This window comes from Carettochelys insculpta, chromosome 4, assembly GCF_033958435.1.
Source record: "Carettochelys insculpta isolate YL-2023 chromosome 4, ASM3395843v1, whole genome shotgun sequence".
Taxonomy (NCBI): Eukaryota; Metazoa; Chordata; order Testudines; family Carettochelyidae; genus Carettochelys; species Carettochelys insculpta.
In genome coordinates, this window is record NC_134140.1 from 42,850,865 (window position 1) to 42,874,764 (window position 23,900).

A 23,900-nucleotide genomic window follows, 5' to 3' on the forward strand; every position below is an offset into this window, starting at 1 on the left:
ACTCACACCGTCTCTGGTCCAGTGTGCTTCCAAAATCTAAATTGCTGTTCCCTGACAGTAATAAAATACATAGCAACAGAGCAAGGATTGACTCAACCAAGAATCACAAGTGTAAATTCAGTTGTTAAAACTTCTGTTATGAAATATACCTTTTTAAAACATTAGTTGAATTCATAGTTTACACTTTGTATAATTCATATATTAGCATATCTCATTAGTTCATATAAATGGTTATTCTCATTAAAATGAGAGTTTTAAACACTTTTAATATGAGAAAATGTTCAGTATAGTATCTCAGAGGTGATATATATTATTCAATGCTATTGTGGTTCTCAGTATTTTACTGGAAAATGTTATTGCTTAGATATGAAAGGGTTGATTATGGGCCTAATCTTGAACGGGGATGAGCAACATCAGCTTACTTCCCTTGACTTACAGGAAATACATGCAGCACCTCAGATAATCAGACCCTTTGCCCCCTGGATAGGTCAGTTTTCCATGTTTAAAACAGCAAATTAGCAGCATTGTCCTCAACATTATTCCAAGAAAAAACACTGAAAAATTCCCTCTTTGCTTTTTCATCTTTACTGTCTGTGATACTGCTTGTGGAGCTCTGTTACCTAAGTATTGGTTTTGGGAGGTTTGTGTTCAGAATAGATTTTTGTTATAATGAAGATTGAGGTGCAGTGTTTTCTAGTTATTAGAAAAATAAGTGGGGGTGTAGGATGACTGGGTTCTATTTCCAGCTTCACCGTTGGCTTTCTTAGTCTCCATAGTGCCTGAGTTTATCCATCTCTAAACAAAAATAGTACCTGATATATCTACCGGGTAGAATGGGTGTAAAACTTCATGAATGTGTATAAACCACTTTGAATAAATCTTGACGAGTCTGTTTTTGTCCACTTTCATCATGTGTTATGTACTGTTTCCCAAATGGTTGGTGAATCAGAAATTGAATCATTTCCCATGTGAGAAATCTTGTACATTCTCACAGGGAAAGGAGTCCATGAAAATGCCATGTCTGGATCATTTTTGTTTTACTTCACTTCATCAGCCTTTGGTAACGTAGCACAAGATTTTTGTTTATTTTCTATATCATGACTTCTGTATTAATTTTCCTCTTTCCCCCCCCGCCCCCACAGTCATACCCGTCTAATTACATGGACCAAATGAAACCAAACAAACACAGTGTCATTTATCCTACTCCAAATATGTTGCGCAACACTTTCTATGCAACCCCAGAGGGACTAGCTAATGGAATCCAAATGGAGCCAGTTGATCTTACAGTCAATAAAAGAAGCTCACCACCTTCAGCTGGAAGTTCTCCTTCTCCTCTGAAATTTCAGACTGTACATAGAAGAGCCTCACCTGGATTAACTTTGTCCTCACCTAGCCCACCTATGAAAAAATTCACCCCACCGCCGCCTCCAGGAGTTCAGCCTTTTTCCATGCCATTAACAATCCCTCCAGTAATGGCTGCTCTTTCCCGTCATGGAATTAGGAGCCCTGGAATTCTTCCAGTTATACAGCCACTTGTGGTCCAGCCTGTTCCTTTTATGTATGCGCCACATCTCCAGCAACCTATAATGGTGCCTTCTGTTCTTACAGAAGAGTTGGAAAATCCAAGTAGCATGCCAGGTGGGTGCCTTTATGCTATGTTTTTCCATTATGCAGGAACGCTGTTCTTTTATGCAGGCTAGTTGCCCTGTGCACCAGGGAATTACTGTGCTGCTGTGACATTCAGTGGTTTGGGGTTGGAATTTTTTTTCTGTTTGTTTTTTGAAGGCAGTGTATGTGTACAGGTGACGAGTGTTTCTCCATTCCATTCAGCTGGCTATAGGGGGAGTAGTTTTGGGTTTGTTAGTTCATTATCATGTGTTTTTGGTGTTGTGCAGTTGCTGGGAGTAGGGTGACATAAAACATTTTCTGCTCTGACCAGTAAAACAACTGGTCAACTCCTTTTTTTGTTCATAGAATCTGGAAAAGTAACTGGACTCAAGAGATTTTTTCAGGAGAAGTCAAAATATTTTGAAGGGAAATGAAAACGAAGACAAATTATTTTTGTGTTCTTCTGAAACATATAATACTGAGACTTTACTGTGTGACTATTTGCTCCTAGTCTCACTGGATCAAATTCTGTTCTCACTGACACCTATATAAATCTATTGTTATCAGTAGAAAGAGTGAAGATTTGAATTAGCATGCATAATAGTAGACTTGTATTGAATTTTAATTCTATTGAGATGCAGTGAAAATTTAAAAGTCTTGTATTTTAATATGAGTCTTGATGCCAGCTATCATATGGTTAGTTTGGGGAGTTTACACACACGTTTTGTCTGTTTCCTTTCAGGAACATAACTCTTATGTATTTGGTTTTTTCCCCTCTAGTGCCTGTAATTGAATCATATGAGAAGCCCATACTAAAGAAAACTATTAAAGTAGAACCAGGAATTGAATCACCAAGGCCAGAGTTCTATCCTGAACAAATGTCTCCTCCAATGATGACCTCCTTGTCTCCTCAGCAAGTAATGTTGCAAGAGTAAGTAATTAGTTCTGAAGTAGCTATCTTTGGTTGAACAATGAAGTAGAAGTAGAGTGCCTTCGTGAATGTTGGGTTCCATTTATAGGGGCTGCTGAATACAAGTTCTTTGAAAGCAAAGGCCACTGTGCTTTGAGGCATATAGTAAAATACCATAAATAAGATTTGGAGATTGCAATTACTTGAGGTGTTGTGCTTAGGTTTTTTCCTCCATTAGCCTTCAGCTTAAACTTTGTTTTCAGCGGTATAATGGTTAGTATGTATGCCAAGGGTAAGTGAACTGCATAATAGGCCTTTTATATTTGCACAGTGTGTTCCAAAATTTATATAGTGCCAAGCCCTACAAATACAACTTCAGTACAGTCAATAGTAGTTATTCCTCTAATTTTTTTGCAGAACTGGGCCCATATTTAAACAGGTATTAAATTGTTGTAACTTGGAAAAATATTACAATAGGGATCAGGGGAAAAATGTTGTGCCCTTTTCTTAAGGAACTAGTGATAACTTTTGGTGTTAGCTGGCCTTTGATATTTGCCAGGAAAAAAACTCCTCAGGTTAGAGAAGTGCTTTTTTTCCCCATGTAGCTCCATTCAGACCTACCTCAGTTGTAGTGTTAAACCTCACCATTTCCTCAGGAAAATTCTGGCAAGCTGCCACAGTCAGTGAATATTCCACATGGCCTCACAGTCCCATCCCCAGAAGAAGCATCACATAAAAGTGGAATGCTCCACCTCCTAGGGCTGGGGAAAGAAAGAGCCAATAACTCTCATGGATCTAGTAGCTCAGGGTGGGGCAGAGAGAATGAGCACTCCACTTGATCAACCCCCGGACTCAGCATAGGGCACCAGCAGCCATTCCTCCACTCAGGCATATGAGCCTTCTCCTAATGCCATCTAGAGTTGTTAATCCCATAGTGGTTGCAATCTGAATGGTAGTTCTGAAGACGCACGGTACAGATCGCACTATTGTTGCATGATAGGGAGGTCATTTGTACATAATACTTCTTAACTTTTGTTCTTTTAAAAAAATCTGGGACATCATAAACAAAATATTATAGTAAACTAATATTTAAGTTGAAAAGCAATTAAAATTAGGAAAGTCAGGTGTTAAATTGCATAGGCAATCTTAATTTGCTTCCCTTTTACACATTCATTATGGTATTTTATGGTAATCTATTATATTTCCACTGAGTCCTTGCGTTATTAAGAGCGTGGGTCAGTGATAGATATAGATATAGATATGGACTGAATGAAAGTGGCAGAAGCAACCATAAATCTGGCTTTTTCTAACTCTTAAGTGCATGAGTTTACGGTTTAAACACTGGAGAGGGAGGATTATATATATAATATAATCCATTGATGTCATACAATGCACATTGGTGGGTTGTGCAATTTAGCTATCTTAACCCAAAGTTGACATCTTTTGTATTGGAATTAAAGTAATATCAGAATTATCTCTTTAAATCAAAGTTCATTTATGGTTCATGTATGCAAATATGGATGAAGTGTAACATGAAGTCTTAATTTTGTGTTTTCTTGCTTGTGTGAAATCTAAGTTTGACTCATGCTACCATCATCACATCGACTGTGGATGTGGGGACAAGGCAATACTTAAAGAAACTGGCATAACATGATTTTTTTGAAGACACTAGCTACTAGAGAAGAACACCCAACTATGCAAGGGTCAAACCAATTCAGATATGCTTGTGTAAGAAGAGACCTTCTGGAATTACAGATGATCTTTTATTTCAGACACAATTTAATATTTTTGGCCCTTCTGACATCTTTGTCTCATTCTTCAAACCAGTGTACCCCCACTGGAAATTTGGCTTCTTCATGGAAGAGAAATAGGAAAGATAATTTGAGTGTACTTGAAGGCTCTCTCTACACTAGCACAGGAATTGATGCTCTGAGGTCGATCCATCAACAGTCTATTTATCGGGTCTAGTTGAGCTTAGGCAAATTAAGGACAGATTGCTCTCCCTTCAACAATGTTACTCTACCTCAGATGAGAAGAGTAAGAGAAGTCAACAGGAGAGTGTCTCCAGTTGACCCTGTGGTCACTCAACTTAAGGTATGTTGACTTCAGCATTATTTAGGTAGCTGGAGTTGCGAAACTTAAATCAACTTTCTGTGATTGATGTAGCCTAAGTTTAAATTGTTTTGTTTACATATCTGTTGGAGTCTGGAACAAAGCCATCATAAACTGCATTCAGGCAATCTTATCTTTCACCAGTGTCAGCTTGCACACCAGTGCCAACTTCTCAAGAAGCTAGTGACTTAAGAACTGCCTCCAAGTACAGAAATAAAGCAAAGAATTTTATTCTGTTCTCTTTGCCACATCGTTTATGAAAGGACTACTGCATAACAAAACTAACAACAATAAGAATATTTCTTCTAAGACTAAAAACTTGCTCAAAGTCTAGGAATTTGTGGGACTGTGTAACTGCATAATGTGGTGACCCCATCATAATATTTTAGCTACATATTATATGATGTTGAATAATAAATCTTTCATCACTGGCATGATTTTTTGAATTACTCATGGTACCTTAGGCTCACAGAGAAGTAACTATGTATGTAGAGGACTCAGATTACATGCAAAGTAGAGCTCAATGAAAAATTTGAAGTTCAGCTGCATTTTTCCACAAAAGATGTCAGATCTCTCTTTCATTCAATCTCTTCACCATTTTTGACCCACTGTCATAAAAAGATAAAATGCATAAAACAGTAAATGTGCCTTGTATGCTATTTATTTCCACAGCAAAGTGCATAGCAGTTAATATAGATGAATTATTACTGCTATGAAATGGTCTGCAGATTTCAAACTTGTGATCCTATTAGCATAATGATTCTTCACAAATCATTAATTACAACCCAACTGATGTGGAGAGAAATAAAAAGTCACAGTAGTGTTTATAATACATTTTCCTTTCTGAACCTGTTACTAATTTTTTCAAAGAACATGAGTACCTGCAGTTCCCATTGACTTGACTTCAGTGGGAGCTATGAGAGCTCAACATTTCTGAAGTTTAGGCCCAGCAGTTACTTGTGCCAAGTAACAAACTTCCTTAAAGCTGACATGTTGCTAGATGTAACTGGAGCTTGTTAAGAAAGGTGAACTACAGTAAATTCTGGAAAAGCTGGAATTCTAGTAAGTTTATTTTTATCAGCTTGTGAAGCCAGGTTACCTAGAATAAGCATGTGCATATGGTATATTGAGTTTCACTTAAAAGCTAGAAAATATGTAAATCTGTAATACGAATTCGTTAATCAGTTGAAAAATGTGTCTGGTGCAGCTGTGTGATTTAAAAGGCCCACCTATTTAAAAAAAATATGTATTCTGCTTGTTTCCTTTCTCTGATATGGGATCATGATTCATTCCAGTGTTTGATAAATGAAGCTGATGACAGCCTGAGAAAGGTGTGTTTATTCACATATACATACAATAGTTTGTATATATTTAAAATTATACTTGCACTGTGTATATGTTTTACCTGTATAGTACCTGTGGAGTTAAAGGCGAGAAAATCATGTTTACGAAGGTGGAGTGCCAATTTCAGATTTCCTGTGGGTGTGACATGCAGTCTGAATTCTACTTTTAGGAATTGACGTCAGCCCTAAAGAGAGGCCGCACCCTTCTGCGAGCACCAAACAGGAAATTCTTAATTACGCTCTCTAAAGAGTGGTTTGAACAGTAAAGACTCTGAATTCTGCATTAAGGCTAACGATATGATGTCTTTAATAGTATGGAAAAGCTGTTTTAAATTAAAACAAATTAGCTGCCTTCCGAGGAAGAATAAAAATGTAAACAAAAGCAAGAAAAGTTAACTGGAAAGAGAGAGTTTGGAAACTGTGAGTGTACTTGCTTGAGAAATGAGTGTCTGACTTTCATTCCTTTGTAAGTGAAAACAAATTATAATCAAAACATGCGGAGAAGGGTGTCATTGGTTTTGCTCATGCCAGAATGTGAATAAACTCAAAAGAGCAAAGAATCAAAATATTACTGCTAAAATCTATGAAATTTGTAAAGTTGTCTTAAATTCCTTTACATGCACATAATGTAATTTACACTGCCCAGAGATAACACCATAGTGAGTAGAAGGGCTGTATCATGGATCATTGCAATGAGGTCTACTTTTGTTAAATATTTTAATTTTAACCTTTAACTTCACTTCATAGGAATCACCCTTCAGTTATAGTTCAGCCTGGAAAGAGACCTTTACCTGTGGAATCTCCAGACACACAAAGGAAACGCAGAATACACAGATGTGATTATGAAGGTTGCAACAAGGTCTATACTAAAAGCTCCCACCTAAAAGCTCACAGAAGAACGCATACAGGTATGAGTCTTGGTACCGTTTTCTTTTATACATATTGGTCTGGATTGGTCTATAGGAGGCTTCTAGATATATAACAGGTACTTTAGACTTTTTTAAACAAAAGGAAATATATGGGTTAACATAAGTTTATCCCAGTTGTTCTGTTTAAAATAAAGACGACCAATGCAACGTTCAAAAGAAAGAAAGAATAAAGCACTCTAAATATGTCTTTTGCCAGCATACTGAGTTCTAGGTACATGTCCCAGAAGTCCCATTGTAAGATCCTGCCTTAAATCTAGGTTTGCCAAAAAGCGCAAGATTAAAATTCGGTGATGATGTTAGGATACATGCCAGGTATAAAGGATAAAGTCATTTAACGTTCATATAGCTGTGCAGAATGTAACATAAGATATTTCTGTAGTTGGAGCTAGGGGTATGAAAGCTGAAGGACAAATAGGCCGTGTCTACACTAGCCAAGAGGATTTGAAGTTCCCGGGGTCCTTTCAAAAAGGAGCCCTGTCTGGACGAGCCGCGCGGCAGCAAGCCACAGCAATTTTGAACAGCCGCGGCCACCAGCCTGCTAATGAGGCGCTGAATATGTATTTCAGTGCCTCATTAGTAATCTTCGGAATGGCCATTTCGACGATGTGGGCTAGCGTAGATGTAGCCACAGTCTCACTAGCCCTCATTAAGCTTGCACACTACAAACAAAGTCTAGCTACAACAACAGGAACTATGAGATGTGTTAGCCACCCTGAGTACATGTTTGTGGTCTCAGATGAGTACGTACACTAGACATCCCATCCTGCCAGCTGTGCCAACAGTCTGTTTTTAGCACTGTAGATCAGTCAGAGCTATGTATGTTTCTTCAAGCTAGGAATAATATCCTTTATTCCAAGCATAGGTATGTTCATATAGGCCTAGGAGTAAACAGGGATGCAGTAAAAGCAGCTAACAAGAGGTTGTAAGTCAAAATAGGCTTCTTCTAGTATTTCTTATGCCCATGTTGTTGTTGTTTTTGTTTTTGTTTTGTAGTACAGGTTGAACCTCTCTTGTCCTGGGCACTCTCGTCTGGCAACAACAGATGTTGCTGGACCAGAGAGCCCCAGCCACAGAGGTTGCTAGTGGGTGGGGGCGCTGCTGACTAGGAATAGAGCTGCCACCAGCCCTGGGCAGGGAGACCCGGCAGTCAGGGATACAGAGCCAGTGCTAGCCCCACAGGGGGAGACTTGGTGGCTAGGGGCACAGAGCTGCTAGGAGCAAGGAGCCCTACTGGCTAGAGCTGGGCACCCAGAAACTGGCCTGACCTCCCCTGGTTCGGCAAACTTCCTTCTTTGGAATGGCTCAGGATGCTGGGCCAGGGAGCTCCAACTTGTATACCCACTTCCGCTCAGTTGGTAACTAAAGTACTCATTTGCACAACACCACATGCCAAATAAGTGCAGGTTGCACTACCTCACACATTATATCACTGCCACATTTGGCTTTGAGACTTCCATAGGGTCACTCATTTACACAGGCCTGAACTGACTGACAAATGTAAAGTCTCTGTTAAGATCTGGGCATTTCATCCAGCCACTCTTAAACACTGGTCAGATTCGTTCTGAATGCTCTTTTCTAAAAGAGCCTTTCAAATAAAGATGTCCCCACATCTAGTCTTTCTCATTGGCTGTGTCTACACTAGCAAGTCCTTCCGGAAAATCAGGCCCTTTTCCAAAACAACATGCAGAGCATCTACACACAAAATGCGCTCTTTAGATCAGAAATTGAAAGAACACGGCTCTTCTGGAAGCCGTCTTCCACTCCCGCATCAAGAAGAGCACCTTTTTCTGAATGATTCTTTCGGGAAAAAAGCACGTGTAGACGCTCTGGGGGCCCTTCTCTCAAAACAGCAGTTCTCATAGTGCCAAATTTTTCTATCTCTGGCCCATTCTTTTGAAAGAGAAGGGGCTTTGTGGACCATCTTTTTCAAAAGAGCAGATTGCTCTTTCAATCCTTTTTTTTGTGTGTAGACTCAATCTTCCGGAAGATCATCTTTTGGAAGATCACTATAGTATAAACACAGCCATTCTGTTCCAGACATGCCTTAACATGTTTGGGAATACACACTAGAAGTTTGTGACAATACAACATGTTCAGAGAAAATACAGGCCCTGATTCCCATTTACATGATAGCTGTTTACACCATAGGAATGTAATGGAGATTAATGTAAATGAAATCAGGTTCACAGAGAATTAATTGAGTGGCTCCACCTTTTAACTATACGTCTTATGAACACATCATTACTTCCATTACAATAACTCAGAGAGACTGGCACCAGATTTGGACCCCATAGTGTTAGATGCCATATAAACAAATAGTAACAGATAACCATCACCCCCAAAGAAATACAACATAGAGTCTCGATCTGGCATATGCTTACAAACAAGCTTTATGGTAAGCTTGTAAATAGTATAAGTTTGTGCCTAACTTTTAAGTTCTGAAGTCTAAATCTTTGCAGGATCAGGGATCTAAGGTTAAGATCAGACACAAGAAGTGCATGTGGAACAAACCAATGGCAAGCATAAGACTGGGAGGGACGTGGTAACTAAGTGATATACCATCAAGGTGTAACACAAAACACTACTTGGTCTAGTAACTTCATGCCCATTTAGAAATTAACAAGCGAACCATGAACTTCACAAACTAATGTTAGCTAGATACATCAGTTTGGGTGAGGTAAAAGAATAGTTTGAATGTAAATGGGAGAGAAGGGACAAATCATAAGGTATAAAGTAGTTGACATGTTTGTAAAAGGTCATAAACACGCTGGAGAAGCCCCATCCTTTTTTCTTTGCTTTAAATCCTACATTTTCTGTTCTCTTTCCCAGGTGAAAAGCCATACAAATGCACCTGGGAAGGATGCACGTGGAAATTTGCTCGTTCTGATGAACTCACACGGCATTTCCGTAAACATACTGGAATCAAACCCTTCCAGTGCCCAGACTGTGACCGCAGTTTCTCACGCTCGGACCATCTTGCTCTCCACAGGAAACGCCATATGCTAGTCTGAATGTCTCTTGTCCCTCAACTTTATCACACTTTCTTTTTTACCTGTTCATTTTAATATGGATTCAGCTGGTCTGAATCTGTGATCTTATACAATTAAAAGCTTCCATATGGTCAGTAATAGATGTTATCTTACCCTGCTATGTCCTTGCCACGGGTCAGACCTAAAGAATGTGAACATTTTTTTTTCCAAGGGATACTAAGCGAACCCTTCCTGCAGACAGTATGTGTAATCTATTCCTTTGTGAATAAGGGAATTTGTAAACTAACAACTTAGATGGTTTTGCCATATAATCAGCCAGCCTATATTGATCAACTAGTAAATGTTATTGAATATGCAGTCCTTGCCAGAGACTTTATTATGAGCCCTGCAAAGGATACACTCTTCTTTTATGTTCAACAGTGCAATGAATAGACTTTCCAACATTGCTGGTCACAGCAGCATGTTTAAAGCAACACTTTCAGAAAGATATCTTCTCTCTGTAGAAATCCCCTGTGCCAAGACAGTGAATGACACTGTAAGAACTAAACTAAATATCTTTACATCATGAAAAATTAAGCAATAGCTGATTTGAACTAAACAAATAATACTATTTGAAGAATCACCAGCAGAAATTGCTGTATACACGTAATTGTGCCTGAAAGCCAACATCACTTATCTTTTGTATTATACTGTAGTACATGAATTTGTGTTTATTGCATGATGCCCCGGTATATTCCTTAAATGTGGGATTTCTGTGTGATGCTATCTCTGTTTTGTGCACAGCTGTATGGATGGAACACGTGGTACTTTTATGACATCTATTAAATGATTTTCACAGAGACCTACCATACCTCATTTCAGGGCTAAAGATGTATATCCTTCATTAATCACTCCCCTTCATTTCCTGCTCTTTAATAACTTCCTCATACCTCAAAACCAGCAATTGTCATATCACAATGCACCAAATTGTACCATTGTTGGAATATCCAAGCCAATTTGATACACTACAGTATTTAAATTTTAGTTCATTAGATTTTTTGGTGTCAAAAGGCTAAATAGCATCCAATGGGAAGCACTTCCAGTGAGAAGTTGTTATATAAATCCCCCAAATGAAAGTCAGTAGGCTTGATTTGCCATTTAATCATTCTGTGATTTGACTTATGCCTCAATTGGTTTCTTGATGCTAGGTAGATCAAGAGATCTCATGGATGTGCTGTTATATTAACAAATTGAGTTCGTCAGGTTCAGCTACCCGCATCCATTAACAAAATAAAATAAATACCCAGGTAGATCAATCTAGGGCTTAGTGCTGAATTTGTTCCAGACCTTTGAAGGTGTTAAATGCACTAAAAGGGAGATTCCTGCATCTATTAGTTGACTGCTTTTGTGGCACCACAAGGAAACAAGATGTTATCTGTGTAGACTGTTATACCCACAATGTTTTAGTTCAGTTCATTTTGCAAATCAGGCATAGTTCCTACAATATGAAAATATCATAGTTAAATTTTCACCTCATGGAAGAACTCACTGAACAGGAAAATATTTGCATGCTGACCTCTGTGGGAAAGAAATTGAGACCCTGTGGCACAGGCAGTGTGCATGCTCCTAAACTGTGGACAGCTAGAAAATCCAAAATCCGTATATATCCAAGATATGCTATCCCAGTTTACTGTCTTGGCAGTGTCAGCATCTACCTGACATCCAGAGCTGCTCCCCTCTCTCATGGTAAATCTATACTAGAGAAATGAGTCAATTTCAGATACACAATTCAAGCTACAGAATTTGCATAGGTAGAATCAACATCGGAATCAACTTATTTTGCTAATATAGATCTAGGCTCTATAGTATCACAGTCTCTTACTCTACATGATAGCATGGAGTACAGGGGTCAGTGGCCGAGCCCAGAGGGATCGATTTTGCTGCATCTTCACCAAACGTGCAAAATCAAACTCTGGAAGATTGCCATTGCGTCAATCTTTCAGTTAGTATAGACAAGCCCTTAGCAAAACTGGCAGAAAGGGGTGGGTCTCTAATAGAATAGGATGACATATAGATGCTGGGAGAGTAAAGAAAAAATACCTTACTGAAATCTGAACTTTAGTGCCAAGAGTCAGAGTAATTAGGGATATTTTCACTTATTGTACAGGAAAGTGTAAAAGGTGCTTGTGCTATAAAATACAGACCATTTCTCCTCCAAAACTGAGACTTGTGTAAGAGAAGTATGGAATTGGACATCCATTTTGTCTAAGGTATCTCTTACCCTTTTGCAGTGCTGTGGCATTATACAGTCAAAACATGTTGCAAGTTTTGTGTGAATGCTAGTAGAAGGGATCTGAGACCCATTCTTCTCTCCTACACCATTGTAATTCTGGAGTGGAGCTTCACTGGACTGAATGGAGAAATGTAACTACCACATCAGTTCTCAACCTTCAGTGATACATGTCTCTGTCACTAACATGAAAAAACTTCCGAGAAAGAGAACTAGCATAAACTAGTGTTGTTTTTTTAAACTGCCAGTAATATCATAGAATCAAAATTGATATCAAAATTTAGCCCTAGTTATTTATAGCTAGCTGTTCACATTTAGAATTCATTGACTTCAGTGGGGGTTCCACACACACTGTACTACCACGGGTCAATTCCTGAATTTGAACCTTGAAAAATAGCACAGGAGGCCAAGTGTTTGGCATGCTGGGGGTGAAAGCAACTCATTTATAACCAGGAAATAAGCAGATAGGGTCCTGTAAAAAAAGGTGGGTGTCGCATTCTAAGTCCATTTCTATGTTTAACTTAATTTATTCACATCACATTTGGTATTTTTGTGACATTAAATTTCCTGTGCTGCTATTTTATTTGGGGTTGGGGGGGGGTGGGCTGCTTTCATAAAACACTGTTGTTAAGTGTTTGCATTGTTTGCTCAATATAATCTGAGGCCATGTGCTCTTCTGGTATTACTCCATTGAAGTTAATGAAGTTATTCCAGGAGAGCATTAAATCCCTATTAAATCATGCTCACCAGTTGACGTGTTTGCCTATGTTTAAAGATATTTATAACGAGTTGCAAGGAGAAATACTGTTAAGATGCAATATAACTACAAAATTCCCTTGGCCATATGCTTTTGTGATATAGGACATTGACAACCATTTTAAATTTAAAACTTAAATAGAATCTTAATTATTTGTAACCAAATAAGATAATTTTATGTAAATGCCTTGTATAGGATTTTTCCCTTTATATACGTGGTGTCGTATCTTCTGGGAAGTGAGAAAAGAGATTACAAAGTAAATTTTGTCTTTTTAGTTTAAAATGTGAATCTGCATTTTAAATGGGGCATTAACTTTAACTTTGGTTTGGGGAGTGCATCAAAAATATAACTAAGGAAATATTTAGCAAGCACCACCTCCTATCTAGAGAGCTCACTCCTCTTGTTGACCTGGATGGAAGCAGGACTGGGTCTAAAGATACACACAACTCTACTGCAGGATTTGCTTTGTGTATTTAAAAGAAAAATCTGTGCACTAACAGCATTGCACTGTATAGTCCGTAACTTGGAGTACCATTATGCCAATATCATACCTGTATGTACCATCTGATGTTATAACGGCTACATTATAGTGGATTTCTGAGACAATCCTTCGGCGTTAAACAGGTATGACAATAATGTGGTTTTATTTAAATATACACGGTAGTTCTGTAGAGATCTGTCCAAAGCCACAAGCTTGTGTGAATATTTTGTCTGTATTTTGTCTCTGTCAAGGTTAGCAACCTGTAAATGAATGCAAATCCTTCTTTTAAAAAAATTTACATGTATTAAGAGGGTTACAACAATTTTCAGTATGTCTTACAGATATTAGCACTTTTCTGGTATTTATGTACTTTAAATGTTAGAGGGTCAAAATAATCTTTCTGCTTAGCATTTCTTAAAATATTACCTGCAAATAAGGCAGGGATATTACATTTACTTTAATACTTGTATAAACTATACAGAAATTTTTTAATAAAATGTAATATATTTTATAAGCTAATAAGACTGAATGGATAATTAAAGGTTTCTAGCATGCATAACTATAACTTGCAAATACTGAAACATTTTGGTAATCTTTCTTACTAAAGATGTGAAGGTTTAATGTACTTTTACTGTTTCTACCTTGGTAGTCCAATGGGAATTCAGTAATGACATTTTGTCATGTCAAACTGTGAACAGAAATTTGTACTGTACAGTCTTCATTCTATATACAATATACAGTATGTATTATACTTGTTAATAAAAACATCAGAATATTAAATGTGCTCATGTAGTTCTATCCATACAGTCGAGAAAGCTTACACATCAATCAGGATGTTCAGAAAAGAAACTTTTAAAACATGCAAAATGAGCACTTGTTAAAATACACTCATCACTCGTTTAACGAATACTTTACTTATGATTACTCATTAAAATAAGGGACATACATACATACATACATACATACTTTTGTTCACAAAACAAGTGAACTTCCCCTGCTTATGAGCCAGCCATAGGGTCCCTGGCCATGGGGTGGGGAAACCTGAAGCCCTGTGGCTGGCTGAGCTCCAGCCACGGGGTCCCTGACTGGGGGGCAGGGAGATAAGAAGCCCCAGCCCAGCCTGCTCCCAAAACCCCTGGACTGCAACTCCCTGTGCACTCTCCAGCCCAGCCTGCTCCCAACACCCACCCCTCGGGGCCTCCTCTCCCCAACATGGATTGGACTGGCTGTCTCTGCCTGCTGTACTGACTCCTCTGTACGATGCTGTGTCCTGTCGGCTAATAAACCTGCTGTTTTCCTGCTGAGTGAGAGACTCTCCTGCCTGCGGATGGGGTGCAGAGCTTGGGGGACCCCAGAACCCCATCCCACCAGCCCAGTCTCTGAACACCCCAGCATGCTGTACTCCCTACAGGTATTGCTGCTGCAGTCTGGAGGAAGGAGCCACAGCCTCCTCCACCATAGCCACCATCAGGTTTTAACCCTCCCATCATCTCATGGCCCCAAACTGCCCCCAGCCTTTCTAACCCCACCCCCCACCCCAGGTTCACTTACCTTTCTAAAGCAGCGTCATGCTGCCACTCCTTCACTAAGTTAGGAGCACTAGAAACCAAGAGACTTTCACATGTATTTTAATGGGAATTTAGTGTCCCTCTTCCAAGTTTTTGCCTACGAGCAGAAAGTTGGGAACCAATTGTGCTCATATAGTGAGGGATGAGTGTACGAAACAAAACAAAAAAGCTCAGTTTCCCATTTCTAATGCCTAAAAAAACCGTCAAAAGTCAGATTACTGGAATATCCAAGTACTGTAGAAGTATTTTGCATGAAACTATCTGTATCCCTTCAAACATGCAGAGCTGTAAATCATATAGATTAAGATTGGATTCACTACAGTCTATACCCCACATTCGTTACAGATACAGGTAAACGAAAAAGGTAAAACAAACAATGCAAACAGTTCACTGGAACACGAACAGTTCACTGAATTTTGATTCCACCTACTCTTACCTCTTCATTATTTGTTGCTCCCTAGCAACTAACTTTTTTATACAGTTTTCAAAAAAGTGCCATTCAGGTTCACAGTCGAGATCAGTTGAACGAATGTTTGAGGCGTATGTCATTTATAATAAAGTATAGGTCATCCAATCATGGAACAGAAACAATAGTATGTGACAGTGGTTTCCATCCTTTTCACTAGTGCAGACCACCAATCACCCCTGCCCAAACTGCTTGCAAACCCCCATCAAAGCCAGTCACAGCTGCTATGTACAGAAGCTTTCTGGCTAACTACAGGGCCTCACCGCTACAGAAACAGAAGAAACAAATATTTCAGTGCTGCACTATTATGCAAGGCCTTCAATTCTGAAGAATTCAATTGTGCTACGCAGACAGGTTATATAAGGCCACGAGGAGGGTGGACCAAGTATTTGAACATTAAATCCAGAGATTTAAATCATTTTAAGAGGTGGGTTTGAATACTACTGTAGCCTCAGGGGGTGCAGTGACCTACATGTTGCTCAGTTGTGCCTGTCATGTGTCCACTTACTGTGCTTTACAGAAAGAAATACAGTTACCGCAGCAAAAAGCTGCTTCAGAGTCTTAAAGGCACCGGCAGTGGAGCTGACAGCCTACGTGGGCCCTGGGGCACAGTGTGCAGGGGGCTGACTCCATGCTCTTGGAAGTGAGAGGGCTCAAAACAGTAGGGGAAGAGTCGAGGGCAGCCAGCTCCTCCCCAACACCCGCGCCAGCCGTGAGTGTTGCCCAGAGCACACAGTGCAGTGCTCTGGTGGTGATTTAAAGGGCCAGGGACTCTGGCGGCCACCACGACTACTACAGCAATGGCAGCAACCAGAATCCCTGGTCCCCAGGCCAATTGCCCCTTTTGCTCTCCCCTGTCGGTGGACCTGAACAAAGGGTGGGCTGTTTCCTGCTTGTGGCCTGATTAAACCTGCTTATTATGTTCTAGCTGATGTGCACTCAGCACAGGATATTCTGGGCAAGGTAGGGAAATAAGGGCTTTAAGTAATCTTTGTGCTTATCCTGTGGCTGGCCTTGTTGATGCCCAGCTACCTGTGGCCCCAAATAAACTATCTAGCAACCTCATAGCCTGATCTCATGAGCTGGGGCAAATGGGGTGGTGTGAGATTTGCTGTGTTCTTCCAGCCTCACTTTAGGATGTGCTTACGCTGGAGATATTGGGAGGGTTAGCTGGTTAAACAGCTTTGTGTCAGTTTTGCATCACTGGAGCACTGTAAAGAAGCCAGAGATTACTAATGTCATTACAGTGTTTCACAAAAAGAGAGAACATCTGGATGTGTCCCCTTCCACAGACTTCTATCCATCCTGATCACTACAGATGCCTCCCTGTTCGGCTTGGGAGCATACCTAGACCACCACACAATATGAAAGCTGGTCAAAATCAGAATCCAAATCAGAGTGGTTTGGGGGTGTAGGGGGTTTAAGGCTGGGGGCTGTGAGGGATCTAAGCCTGAGGGCAGTTGAGGCTGGGGGGCGTGGTTTGGGACTAGTTTGTGTTTGGCCCCCAGGACGTGTAAAAAACTGCCGTGTGGCCCTCCCCGCATGAAAATCAGACTGAAGACAGATGGAGGAATCACCAACACCTTTTTTATAATCTTGGCCATTGTTCTCGCTGTGTAAAGGTATGGCCCAAGATAAAGGTTGTCACTTTGTCCAGGCATGACTCGGTCCTTTTTAGGCAGCAACCATCACTCCCATGTTGGTCTGAATGTTCACAGAAAAGCACATTCGAAGTGGATTGGCATCACCACCCATTGGCACCATGATCAGTCATGGACTGCTTTTTCACAATAGGCTGGCCAAGCCTCCTGTTGGTATCTCTCAAAAGCAACCATTTGAAATACAAGTACATAAATACTCATAACTTCAAAAGCAAAAAAATAAAAGAAAATACATTGCATATGAACAGAACAAACAGAATCAGACAATCATAAGCTTTTCACAGTAACAGAGAGACAGTTGTGTTAGTCTATATTCTATTAAAACAAAAAAACAGTCCACTACCACTTTAAAGACTAACAAAATATTATTTTGCTAGTCTTTAAAGTGCTACTGGACTGTTTTATGTGTTTGGTTTTGATAAGCTTTTCATAGACTTCTTACTTGAGGCCCTTGTAAAAGATTTGGTGCAAACATATAAGAGTGGTTGTAACAATTTGTACCTTCATATTACAATACATTAACATCACACTGCATACAGTGAGTAACCGTCTCTTATGGAGCCACGGGCTGCCTGTAGCCCAACTGGCACACAGCTTTGGCCCACATGACATCCTCAGGCCCATAAAGGTGGTGCGTGTGTGTGTGTACACACACACACACACACACACACACACACACACACACGTGATGGCCAACAGCCTTGTTGGGCCCCTGAGTAAGGTGGGGCAAGCAGTTCTGTGCTCCTGGAAGGGGTGGAGCCTTGTGTGGAAGGGGTGGGGCTAGAAGCAGCCAACCCTTAGTGCTGCCCAGAGCATTCCACACTGCATCCCAACCACATACACACACACATACACACACACACCAGCAGCCTACCGAGGCGCCCAGAGCATGCCACTGCAGCGCCCCCAGCAACCATTTAAGCAAACTACATAGCAGTCCTGCTTCCCTAACCATGGCTACGTCTACACGTGCACGCTACATCGAAATAGCCTATTTGATGTAGCGACATCAAAATAGGCTTTTTCCATGAATAACGTCTACACGTCCTCCAGGGCCGGCAACGTCGACGTTCAACGTCGATGTTGCGCAGCACCACATCGAAATAGGCGCTGCGAGGGAACGTCTACACGCCAAAGTAGCACACATTGAAATAAGGGTGCCAGGAACAGCTGCAGACAGGGTCACAGGGCGGACTAGTGCTTCCGGGACAACAGCTAACCGCTCCCTTAAAGGGCCCCTCCCAGACACACTCAGCCTGCACAGCACGCGGTCTGCAGAGCCATAGGCACGCACACCTCGAGCGACGCAGTCATGGACCCCCAGCGGCAGCAGCAGCAGCCAGAGGTCCACCCAGCCGCCCCTGCAGGAGCAGTGCTCGCCCTGCTCGATGCCAAGCAGGAGGCAGCTGAGCACCTCCTTGCCACAGAGGAGGAGCTGTCCACAGGGGAGGAGGACGCAGCCCCCAACCCTGCAGCACCCCGCTGCCCCCCCCCCCGCCGCACACACCACCGGCTGTGGAGCTACCCCACCAGCACCAACTGGTGGGAGCGGCTGGTGCTTGGAGAGTGGGACGACGACCGCTGGCTCCAGAACTTTCGCATGAGTCAGCAGACATTTCTGGAGCTATGCCAGTGGCTCACCCCCGCACTGAGGCACCAGGATACCGCCATGCGGCGTGCCCTCAGCGTCAAGAAACGGGTCGGCATCGCTGTCTGGAAGCTGGCCACTCCAGACAGCTACCGATCCGTGGGCCAGCAGTTTGGTGTCGGCAAGGCCACCGTCGGGGCTGTCCTCATGGAGGTAAGAGGACCCACGGGAGGAGAGGGAGGCAGCCCTGGCAGGGAGGGCAGGGGAGGAGAGAGGAGGGAAGGGGGGCCCTGGCAGGGGAGGGGAGGGGAGGGGGGCCCTGGTAGGAGGGGGGAGGGGGGGCCTGGCAGGGGCAGGCCACACACACCCTGCACACCCCTCATTGGTGCTCTCCCATGTGCTTCCCCTGCAGGTCATCCGCACCATCAACGTCCTGCTTCTCCACAGGTTCGTGAGGCTTGGGGCCCGGATGCTGCCATCACGGGCTTTGCCACCCTGGGCTTCCCCAATTGCTTCGGGGCTCTGGATGGGACTCACATCCCCATCCGCGCGCCGGAGCACAGTGGAGGACGCTACATAAACAGGAAGGGCTACCACTCAGTGGTCCTCCAGGCCTTGGTGGACAGCCAGGGCCGTTTCCTGGACATTTATGTGGGCTGGCCTGGCAGCATCCACGACACCCGGGTATTCCAGAACTCGGGCCTGTGCCGCCGGCTGAAGGCGGGGACCTACATCCCCCAGCGGGAGATCCCTGTGGGGGACACCACCATGCCCCTCTGTGTCATTGCAGATGCAGCATACCCCCTCCAGCCCTGGCTCATGCACCCGTACACGGGCCATCTGTCTGCCAGCCAGGAGCGCTTCAACCAGCGCCTGAACCACGCGCGCCAGGTGGTAGAGCACACATTTGGGTGCCTCAAAGGGCACTGGAGGTGTCTCCTCACCCGCCTTGATGCGGGCCCCACCAACATCCCACAGATTGTGGGCGCATGCAGTGCCCTACACAACCTCGTGGAGATCAAGGGGGAGGCCTTCTTTCAGGGCTGGGCTGTGGAGGCTGGCAGAGCCGATGTGCAGCCACCCGCTGCCCCCAGTCGCCAGGTGGACCCCGAAGGGACCTGGGTCCGGGAGGCCCTGCAGGCCCAGTTCAATGAGGCCGCGGGGTGAACGCTGGCAGGCCCCCCACTGCGGACCAGGAGATACGACCGGCTAGTGTCAGCTGGCCCCAGGACCCCCTCAGCGGAATGGCCCTCGGTGGCGGGTGGCAGTGTGATGGCGGACGGCGCAGCAGCTGGAGCAGTGGGTGGAGCAGCAGGTGGAGCAGGCAGGGCGGGCGCTGCAGCGGCCGGCACGGCATGGGGGTCCAGGGAGTCCGCGATGCAGTTGAGGGTCCGCATGTAGGCCCCCCATGCCTCCTGGTGCCAGGCCAGCGCCCGCTCCTGCAGCTGGAGGCGGTGTTCCTCCACCCGCAGCCGCTGCTCGGCAACCTCCAGCTGCCGACAGTGGTGGGCCAGCAGCTGGGGGTCTGTCGCCGTCGGCTGCTAGTGCTTGGTACACCGTCTTCCCCGCCGTGGGGCTGGTCGGTCCTCCACCGAGGGGCTGGCCTGGAGTGATGGCCCCAGACGGCTGTCCAGGACCACTGATGCCTCGCCGGCGCTCTCCGGTCCTTCCGATGGTGCAGCTGCGGAACACAGGAGGGGGGGAAGAAGAGTGGAGACAGCCGTTAGTGTGGGCCCCGAGCTGTGGCCCTTGTCCCCCCACCCCTGTGCTGCAGGTTCCCCATCCCTGTCCCCGGGAGATGCTGCTGTGATGGGGTTCAGGGGTCCCCCTGCACTGCACCCCGTCCGCTGGCAGGAGTGACTCTCGCTCAGCAGGTACGACAGGAGGTTTATTAGGCAACAGATGCCCAGTTTCTCACAGAAGCGACAGTATAGCAGTCAGAGATGGTCCTTCCAACCTGTCCTGGGGAGAAGACCCCCAAGGGGTGCCCCTCTGGGGTGTAGCTTTCCCCCTTCTCAGGCTGGCTGCCTTCTAGCTCTCCCTTCCCCTAGCCTCTAACTGCCGCCCCCGATTCAAATCCAGCTCAGCTCCTCCCTCCTCTTTGTTCAGGGCAGAGGTGTAACCTGCCAGTTGTAGCCCCAGGATCATCCCTAGCCACTGGGAGCTATTCAGCTTGTTTCTCATAAGTAGCCTGAGTCTCACATTTGCACTCCCCCCACTCCATCACATGCTGCTGCTGCTGCTGCTGCTGCTGGGTGTCCCACCCCCTCCCCCCGGGGGACCCTAGAGGTTCCCTTCCCCCCAGCCCCGGGGATGGGGCATGGCACTGTCATGCTGGGGGGGTTAGGGGCTGATGCAATCTTCTGAGGGACATGCCACTGCTGTCCTTGGGGCCATGGTCATCTGGGCATGTGGAGGGCCCTGGTCATATCTATTACCCCCGCCCCTCAACCCCGGGGGTGTGCACCGGGGGGGTACCTACCTGACGGTCCACTCCCACGGTTGGGGGACACCCGGGGGATGGACGCCCGGCTGGAGCTCCTGGATGGGAGGATGATCTGGAGGCCGGTGTCGCTGGAGGAGGACTCCCCCTCCTCCTCTGGTGCCCTGGGGGTGGGCTCCTGGGGGGGCCCCCGGGGTGTGGGGCTTGCCTCCAGGGCGGACTCCATCTCCGGGGCCTGCTGGGGCTCATCGGCCGAGGTATCAAGAGTGGCCAGAGGGGAGGAGGTGTGCTGGGGGCCCAGGATGTCCCTGAGCTCCCTGTAAAAGGGGCAAGTGACAGGGGCGGCCCCAGATCGGCCGGCCGCATCCTGGGCCCGGGCGTAACCCTGCCGCAGCTCCTTCACTTTACTCCAGACGTGATCTGGAGTGCGGGCAGGGTGACCCCGGGCGGCCAGGCCCTCGGCCAGCCGAGCAAACGCATCCATGTTCCGCCTCTTGCTCCCCATTACCTGGAGCACCTCCTCCTCGCTCCAGAGTCCCAGCAGGTCCCAAAGCTCGGCCTCCTTCCAGGAGGGGCCCCACTGCCCCTTCCCCACCTGGCTGCTGGGCTGGGAGCCCTGGCTCCCCTTGGGGGGGGTCCCCTGTGGGCGCTTGGGGGGCTGCCGTGCGGCCATCGCATCTGGGGTGGGTGTCTGTGGTGGCTGATGGACGTGCAGCCTGGCCGCGTGTCTGGGCTGCCGCCTGCACGTTCTCTCAGCTTCCTGCACAGGAAGGGAGGGGGCGGAGAGCTTTAAGGGGCCGCTCCACGCGGCCACCATCGAGCTCAGGGGCTGAAGAGAGCGTCTCTCAACCCCTCAGCTGATGGCCGCCATGGAGGACCCCACTATTTCGATGTTGCGGGACGCGCAACGACTACACGTTCCCTACTTCGACGTTGAACGGGCGCTATTCCCATCCCCTCATGGGGTTAGCGACTTCGACATCTCGCCGCCTAACGTCGATGTTAACTTCGAAATAGCGCCCAACACGTGTAGCCGTGACGGGCGCTATTTCGAAGTTGGTGCTGCTACTTCAAAGTAGCGTGCACGTGTAGACACGGCTCATAGGTGGAACCTAGACCAGAAAGGAACAAATTATTCATGTACAGATCCAACCCTCTTCAGACAATACGAGACCTAAAAACTTCCTTTCTGTTTTTTCCCAGGGTCACACTGTGCTGTCTACTGCTCAGTTTTTGTGCTTTTTGGGCTCTGCCTCCTCCCACCCACCCTTCTCTCCTTTCCTCCTTCTTCCTTTGTCTATCCTCAGTTTCTGAGCATTCTACCTTCATGCAAGATACACACATACTCAGTACCCACATACACACACACACACTCAGTACACACACACACACACACTCAGTACCCTTCCTGAAATAATTGGGACAGAGGAATGAGGTCCAGCAAATCAAAATCATTATTTTCAAAACTTGTCAAAAATAATATGTTATTGGGTAAGTATACAGAGTAAACAAATACACTAAAAGTTAAATCCCTGCAAACCACAATTTAGATGTGGAATAAATGAGAATGAAAGCATCTGTTTAGCACCAGTTCATAATGGTTTCCATGACCCCACCTGCTCAGGGCACACAGGGCATTATCTAATTCTTGTACAGTTCTATACATCGGCAGAGCTCACAGCATTTAGCAAAAATAAGTAGATATGATGTGCATTTTACAACATGGGAGACTGAGGCACCAAGCGGTAACTGTCTTTCCAAAAGGCAACTTCTAAATTACTAGTATATCTAGGACTAGAACTTCTGCACCCTGAGTGCCATGCCAAGTAGCATGTTATGTTGTCTGATGACTGAGAGATAGCCATGTTAGTCTATACTCTATCAAAACAAAAAGGCAGTCCAGTAGCACTTTAAAGACTAACAAAATAATGGGACCTGTCCCACAAAAGCTCACCACCTCGTAAATTATTTTGTTAGTCTTTAAAGTGCTACTGGACTGCTTTTTTGTTATGTTGCCTGCTGTTCGTGAACGTGCACATGGACAATGTTCCTGAATGTATTCAAATGGATATGTAACTCATCACCTTTTTATTGCAATATTTTAGTCAGAGGATGAGTGTGCTTCATCTATTCTAATGTGACCTAGCCTTTAAGAAAAACACAGGAAATACACAACAATGATTAAACAGCTGGCCACTGGATGGCACTCTTAGTCCATATGAATACAAATGAACATGCAAAATGACAGACTTCTTAAGAAACAAGCTAATGAATTACAATTTAAAAATTAATCAGACATTTTAAAAAAATTAATCATCTGGTATGTCTAGCTGTCCCTGAGAGTCTGATCATGAGAGTCCCTGCGAGTCACGAATCTCCAAAATGTGTTAAGATTCAACTTCCAATTTTTAACTATTGATTTTGTTATTTATAAAAATTATTTACCCTATTTTCAGGTGTTGAAAGTCACTAACATGCAGACAGCCAGGAGAAAGGTGAGGAACCACTAATATACTACATACCTCTTAAGATCTACAACTAGTGGTAAGCTGCTTGTGTATGCATTGTATGCCCCATGACCAGCTGTGCCAGCAGGACACTTCCATCCAGACCATAGAGCCACCATTCTGTAGAACAAAATTGTATTTGCCACACCATGTGACCTCCCAAACACTGTATGAGCAAGATCAAGGCTTACAGGTTGCTATTTTGTATGCAAGGGTAGAATTGTATTCCTGGCTGAAAATGTTTGCCTGCGACTTAGTGGGAGCTGCT

General features: G+C 44.3%; 1 protein-coding gene across 4 annotated transcripts in view; it reads left to right on the forward strand.

The window, feature by feature from the left end:
- The window catches only part of KLF3 (KLF transcription factor 3), a 33,729-nt gene extending 21,344 nt beyond the window's left edge, over nt 1-12,385 (forward strand). For all 4 annotated transcript variants that reach the window (XM_074992602.1, XM_074992600.1, XM_074992603.1 and 1 more), the window contains 4 exons: nt 1,143-1,638; nt 2,389-2,539; nt 6,721-6,881; nt 9,732-12,385. In XM_074992602.1, coding sequence (XP_074848703.1) covers nt 1,143-1,638; nt 2,389-2,539; nt 6,721-6,881; nt 9,732-9,913 — 990 coding nt within the window. In that variant the 3' untranslated portion in view covers nt 9,914-12,385. The remainder of the gene's footprint in view (nt 1-1,142; nt 1,639-2,388; nt 2,540-6,720; nt 6,882-9,731) is intronic.
- Nucleotides 12,386-23,900: the final 11,515 nt, after the last annotated feature.